General features: G+C 41.4%; 1 protein-coding gene across 8 annotated transcripts in view; it reads right to left on the bottom strand.

Moving 5' to 3' along the window:
• The window catches only part of ZMYM6 (zinc finger MYM-type containing 6), a 38,178-nt gene extending 31,751 nt beyond the window's left edge, over positions 1-6,427 (bottom strand). The window contains exons 1-3 of one of the 8 annotated variants that reach the window (XM_074334368.1): positions 6,280-6,427; positions 5,685-5,773; positions 5,001-5,166 (exon numbers count right to left, since the gene is read on the bottom strand). In XM_074334368.1, the coding sequence (XP_074190469.1) occupies positions 5,001-5,093 (93 nt within the window). In that variant the 5' untranslated portion in view covers positions 5,094-5,166; positions 5,685-5,773; positions 6,280-6,427. Of the gene's footprint in view, positions 1-5,000; positions 5,167-5,684; positions 6,199-6,263 lie in introns of those variants that run through there. The other 7 variants (XM_019730103.2, XM_019730102.2, XM_074334367.1 and 4 more) reach the window with 7 other exon arrangements.
• Between the last annotated feature and the right edge of the window lie 547 nt (positions 6,428-6,974).

Genomic DNA, 6,974 nt, shown 5'->3' on the forward strand with positions numbered 1-6,974 from the left:
AGTAATACCCCATTATATATACATATATGTACCACCGTTTCTTTATCCAGTCATCTATGGATGGACACTTAGGTTGCTTCTATACCTTGGCTATTGTAAATAATGCTGCAATGAACACAGGGATGCCTATATCTTTCAGAATTAGCGTTTTGGATTTCTTCAACTACTCAGAAGTGGGATTGCTGAGTCATACGGTAGCTCTATTTTTAATTTTTTGAGGAACCTCCATACTGTTTTCCATAGTGGCTGCACCAATTTGTAATCCCGCCAACAATGCGCAAGTCCTCTTTTTTCTTCACATCCTCCCCAACACTTGTTGCTTGTTGTTTTGATGACAGTCATTCTGACAGGGGTCTACCTAAATATCTTAAATCTATTCTCTTCCCACTTTATTGTTGAACTATGAACCTCTAAACATTCTCCCATGTCTGCATGACTTGGCACGTGCTGTTTTCTCTGCCGAAAAGTCTTAATTGTTGTAACGCAAATGCTACCTGCCCTGTGAAACCTTCCTCTCCTCTCCAGACTTAAGGGTTCTTTCCGCTATGTTTCCAATGCATCTTGCACAACACTTTTTATTACTGTAATTGCTTAATACTGTGATTCTGTTATCTGTACAAAGGTGACACAAAGCAACAGGAAGAATACAATTTTGAAGCCAGTCAAAACTAAATTGCTATCCTAGCTGTGATGTTTCCTTTGAGTTTGGTAAGTTACTTAACCTCTCTTTGCCTCAGTTTCCTCATCTGTAAAATGAGGTAAGGCTATTTCCCTCATATGGTTATAGAGTTTAAATGCAAATGCATAAAACATGCTTAACATAGCTTCTAATGAGGGACAGCCACTCAAATAATTACCTCTCCCTTATACTATCAATTCCATTGAAAGCAGAGGTCCTATCTTTTAAACTTTGTAGCATTTCTGAAAACAAAATAACACAACTTAGCCTGTGGTATCCTGGTTAAGAGTTTGGGTTCTTGAACTAGATTCTTGGGTTGAAATCCTAGCTCAACCATTTACCAGTTGTGTGTCCTTTAACAAGTTACTCTCTGTGTCTTAGCTTCCTCATGTGTAAAGTAGAATAACAGTACTTAACTCTTAGGGTTGTGAGTATCAAATGGATTAATACATATATAAACTGCTTATAACAGTGTTCAACATGTGCTGTGGATTATAGTAAGCAGAAATAAAAACTCACTGAATGAATGAGAGCTCAACTATAACTTTAATATCCAAAACAGACACTTAGTATATCAGAAAATAAACATTTTCGCTTTCTTGTCTCCTATTTTCCAATATTCAAATGCAACATGGAAAAATAGCACAATGTTCAAATGGCTTTTCTATCATAACCCACACTCTCATGAAAAACCATAGCATATTCACCTTGAACAGCATTAATACAAACCAAAGAGAACTGAGTAGGTCCCTATCTACTTAAATTTACAGTGTTCACTATTAGTGGGAGTTGCATTATCCTAATTTTTATATTCAGAAAGAATGCTCAATTAACTCATAGCACAATATTGTTAAACTTATATACTATAGACAAGCTATAATGAAAGACATTTTTTTCTGGAATTTAAAAAACTGGTTTAGGGGGGTGGTAGATGAGGTAAAGGGGATCAAATATATGGTGATGGAAGGAGAAATGACTCTGGGTGGTGAACACAAAATGTGATTTATAGATGATGTAATACAGAATTGTACACCTGAAATCTATGTAACTGTACTAACAACTGTCACCCCAATAAACTTTAATTAAAAAAAAAATCTGGTTTATATCCCAGCTTTGCCATGGGACCTTGGTGAAGTCACTTGTTTCTTCAAGCTGTTCCCTCATTGTGAAAAAGAAGCTCTTTTATTCCAATTATTGAGTATGTACTTTCTGCCTGTCATTGTGCTAGGAAATGAGGATTCAAGTCAAATAAGACCAGACTCTGTATGAAACAAAACTCACTGATCCATAGATGCCATAATAAAAGTGAAAGCAGTTTACAATGGGGAAAAAAATTAACTCTACCTGAGTAACTAATTAAACTGTATCAAAAGAGGAGAAAATTTTTGCCAGGCTATCTAGTTTAGGATACTGCAGGCAGAAGAAATGGCATGTATGTGCAAAGGCAAGGAAACAAAACTCAACAGAATATACCTTTGAGAGAAACACAAATAGTTTGCAGGAGCATAGACCAGAAAAGATGGGAAGGATGAGTGATGATGCTAAAAAGGGAAACAAAGGCCTAAACATGGATAGTTTGGATGCCACACTAAAAAGTTTATGCTTTATGACACATAAGACAGGGTCTTTAAAGGGAGTAATGTCATCAGATCTGTAAAGAGTACAATGTCATCACTATACAGTGTTTTGATGGAGATTGTGACTGAAGGAAAGAGGCCAACTGGGCCAGCCCAGTTGGAGCACCAAACTCCTAACGCTGAGGTCGCCAGTTCGATTCCCACATAGGCCAGTGAGCTGCACCCTCTATACCTAAGATTGTGAACAACAGCTTTCCCTAGAGCTGGGCTGCCGTGAGCAGCTGGAGGTTGGTGTAAACTGCCACAGGCTGCTAAGTGCTGCCATGGGCTACCGTGTGTCTCCGGTGGCCAGCGTGAGTGGCCAGCAGCCATTGTGAGCGGCCGGCAGCTGGCCAGAGCTGCTGTGAGCTACTGTGAAGAGTGGACCAATGACTGGCAATCGACTGCCTGGGGCGCAAGGCTCATAATACCAAGCATGGGCCAGGGAGCTGTGTCCTACATAACTAGACTAAGAAACAATGGCTTGAACTGCAGTGGCGGGGTGGGGGGGAGGGGAGGGAGGTGGAAGAAGGGTAAAAAAAAGAGGATAAGTAGGAAATTGTTATAAAAGTCCAAATGAGAAATAATGAAATAGGGAGGAAAAGGAAGAGACAGAGTAAAAAAATACTTAAAAGGCAGAATCCACAAAACCTGGCAAACAAATAGTTACTTCTGGCAGAAGAGAAAGATTTACCATCTGGAGGGAAAATAAGTGTCATGGAAGCCACCATTTCCCACCCCACATCCTATAGACAGACACTACCTCAAAACTCTTCTCAGCACAGCACTCTGGGAAGGCATGAATTTGATGAGCAAGACAAAATCTAATTGGTATCCCTGTCCTGGAATGATACTGCCTTTGAGATGGTATGAGAAATAAATATTATCATTATTATTATTTTATTTACATTATTATTTATATTTTAAGTTAGTGCTTTGCTTATACAATAAAGCCAGTAACTACAGAGTATAAAGCAAAAGAACTGTCCAAAAAGAAGAAAATCATTTTCTTGCTAAAATAACTAACTAGTGTCTCCACATTGAGCTCCACAAATTTCCAACCTGGGTTCCTAAAGGGTAGCCAGATGATCTTTCCGAACATGTTTATCTTACTCTCCCACTTAAAATCCTACAACAGCTTCCCAATGCTCTCAGGATAAAGACCAAAATTCCTAACAAGGTCCACAAGGTTCTGCATAATCTGGCCTCAAACTACCTACAGAGCCTCATCTCAGAAGCAGGATAGCACAGACTTTGAAGTCTCACTATCTGGATTTGAATCCAGCCTTTGCCATTTACAATCCATGTTCTGTGGTAGAACTGCTTGACCTGTTTATACTTTGCTTTCCTCGTCTGTACAATGGGGTTGATAACATGGACGTGAGAATGGTGGCTAGCTCAGTCTAAGCACATGTAAGTATTAATAAGTTAATGGGCTGGCCCTGTAGCTCAGGCGGTTAGAGCTCCATGCTCCTAATTCTGAAAGCTGCCGGTTCGATTCCCACATGAGCCCATGGGCTCTCAACCACAAGGTTGCCAGTTCAATTCCTCCAGTTCCGCAAGGGATGGGGGCAGCGCCCCCTGCAACTAAGATTGAACTCGGCACCTTGAGCTGAGCTGCCGCTGAGCTCCCGGATGGCTCAGTTGGTTGGAGCGCATCCTCTCAACCTCAAGGTTGCTGGTTTCGACTCCTGCGAGGGATGATGGGTGCGCCCCCTGCAACTAGCAACGGCAACTGGACCTGGAGCTGAGCTGCACCCTCCACAACTAAGACTGAAAGGACAACTTGAAGCTGAACGGCACCCTCCACAACTAAGATTGAAAGGACAACTTGACTTGGAAAAAAGTCCTGGAAGTACACACTGTTCCCCAATAAAGTTCTGTTCCCCTTCCCCAATCAAATCTTAAAAACAAAAAAATAAGTTAATATTTATGTCACATGTTATCATGATATAATATACGCTACATATTGATGTATTAATGCCACCTATTAGTACTGTTGTTATGATCATCACCACCATCATCATCACCATTTTCATAACTTTTCTGTTCCAGGTCCCCTGGTCTTGCAGTTTTTCAAAGGAACCACACATCTTTGCTAATCACTGCTTTCCTATATGCAGACCCCTGTCTAGAACACTTTCTATGCCTCTGCCTAGTCAATTCGTTTTCCATAATTCAGCTTATAAATCCTTCCCTCTGGGAAGCCTTTCGTAGCCAGTCTCTGCCCACAACCAAAATTAGGTCAAATTGCCCATTTTAGACTTTTCTTTCAGAGCACTTATCATAGTTTATAATTATATATTTATCCCTTGATCAATTACTTGTGTAATGTCTAACCTATAACTCTATGAGGGAAAGGACTCAAGTGACTGGTCACTCCTGGATCCCCTAGCATAGAGGAGACCACAAATACTTAGCAAAAAAAAAAAAAACTACTGTCAGATACAAAAAAAAAAAGGTACCAACTGTGGAAAAATGGTAACAACATATTACTTTCTTTTTACAAAATGAAACATCCAATAGTTACCAAGCTCTTTTTTTCATTCAAAGAACAGAAAAACTGATCTATTCATCTAATGAGGGGGAAAAATCAATTTGGGTTGTTTGAATTTATAAGCCAGAAACTGCCTAACTAAAAATATGAATTCACCAGATAGAAAAGAAGGAATAAAAAATTTTTTTTAATAAAATGAAATGCTTACTTGAGCATTGTCAGGTTCTTCTTTAATTTTGTCCAGAAGCCCCTGTTGTGGTGCCATTGCTTTGCCACATTCACCATCCAAAGGTTCTTTCATTCTAATTTTTTACGTAAAGGAATTCCCCAGTCTAAACTAACAGATTTCTTCTTGGTAATGGATAGCTGGGCTCCTAAAACACAACATAAAGGATTGGTACTAAGGTTTATTCTTTTTTTCTTCGTCTTCTTTTTCTTCTTCATGTTTATCTGTTAAAAGCTTTGTGTTGAGCACAGGGCTTTAGGGTTGAAGCATTTGAAAAAAAACTTTTCTAAGGCCATGGCTAACTCTAGTCTTTCTTCCTGCTTTCTGCTTCTTTAGTAGTTATCTTCACAAAAGAAAATATTTTGGCAACAGCTCCCACTTCCCCAACAGCTTTAAAGACAAGCACTCTGGTCTTTTATATTTTGAAAGTTAGAGGAAATTAGACCAGCAGACCAACATGTAGGTGCAAGGTACCAAGCTCTTGGAGAAATTTCTGACTCCATGAAAATTAGTGCTTGGAGGCCCACCTCAGCTTTTATTTCTCAAAGCGGAGTACACCGAGCTCCCCACCCCCATCTCTAACTCAGCCTTTACTGGAGGCCTCCATAAGGGCCCCATTTCTTGGCCTAAGATGCCATCACAAGTAAACAATAGGTACTCCCTTACTTAAAGCGGACCACCTGCACCTTTCAGGGTCTCCATGGGAGCCATGCCCAGGAATGAGCCCCTTTGAGCTCTGCTTCACCTTCGCCTTCCTGTAAACAAGAAATTCAATTAGCCAGTAAGCAGACTTCCCTTTCCCTAGTAGTAAACATACTAAACAAGACGTGGTAAACCTAAAGCACAAAGATAGCTCCCCAAAGTTATCTTTATCCGGGTAGTCAAGCCAGGCTTGAAATGGGCAACTGGTTTTTAAAAGCCTGTTCTGAAAAAAGAGATGGGAACTTTGGTCCACTTGCCAGTTATAACAATCTACGGGCGCTCATCCCTCCTTCTAGCATAGCATTCCCTCCGAAATTCTCGTCCCCACCAATAATTCCCATGCGCGTCACAGATACAAACGCGGCAACATTGTATCGTAAGGAGAATACGCGACCCACAATCGCCTGCCAGGGCGCCCCAGCCCGAAATCTGCACCGCGTCAGCCACGCAGTCCGACCGGCCCCGCCCCCGTCCGGCGCCCGCCCCGTCACATGGCGCGGCCCCGCCCCGCGCAGTCCCTCCCGCCGCCGTAGTCGCGCTCACCTCCTGGTCTCCTTACCCGGGGAAGCACGACCAGGCAAAGAAGCAATATCGCCCAAGACTCTTATTGGAGTTATCTTTTCTTACTGAAATCCTTTCACCAGACCCATGGCAACGCAACACCCGCACTACCGCGCTTGTGCAACACTGGTCTCCTTCCCCCCCCCCCCTTCCCGTCATGCTCCAAACCTGAGCAGGGTGAATCTTCCCAGCATTCCTCTTTCCTCAGTTATGGGTGACTTCTTAAAGAGACCGAGACCAATTGTGAAAATTAGAGGAAGGGGCTTGGGGGAGAATGTTAGGGACATTAGATGGCGCTCTACGTGTTCTGCACCATTCTTTAATGCTCATTTCCAGAAAGGAGGCCTAAGAGAACATATTCATAAACAACAGCAATCACAAAAGACTGAATAGCCAAAGCAATCCTAAGAAACAAGAACAATGCTGGAGGTATCACACTCCCTGACTTCAGCTTGTACTATAGGGCAACAATAATCAAAACAGCATGGTATTAGCAGAAAAACAGACACACAGACCAATGGAATAGAATTGAAAACCCAGAAATAAACCCACATAAATATGGACAGATAATTTTCGACAAGCCAAAAACATACAATGGATAAAAGACAGCCTCTTCAATAAACGGTGCTGGGAGAACTGGAAAGACATGTGCAAAAGAATGAAACTAGACTGCTCTCTGTCACCATGTACCAA

Source organism: Rhinolophus sinicus, linkage group LG06 (assembly GCF_036562045.2).
Source record: "Rhinolophus sinicus isolate RSC01 linkage group LG06, ASM3656204v1, whole genome shotgun sequence".
Taxonomy (NCBI): Eukaryota; Metazoa; Chordata; class Mammalia; order Chiroptera; family Rhinolophidae; genus Rhinolophus; species Rhinolophus sinicus.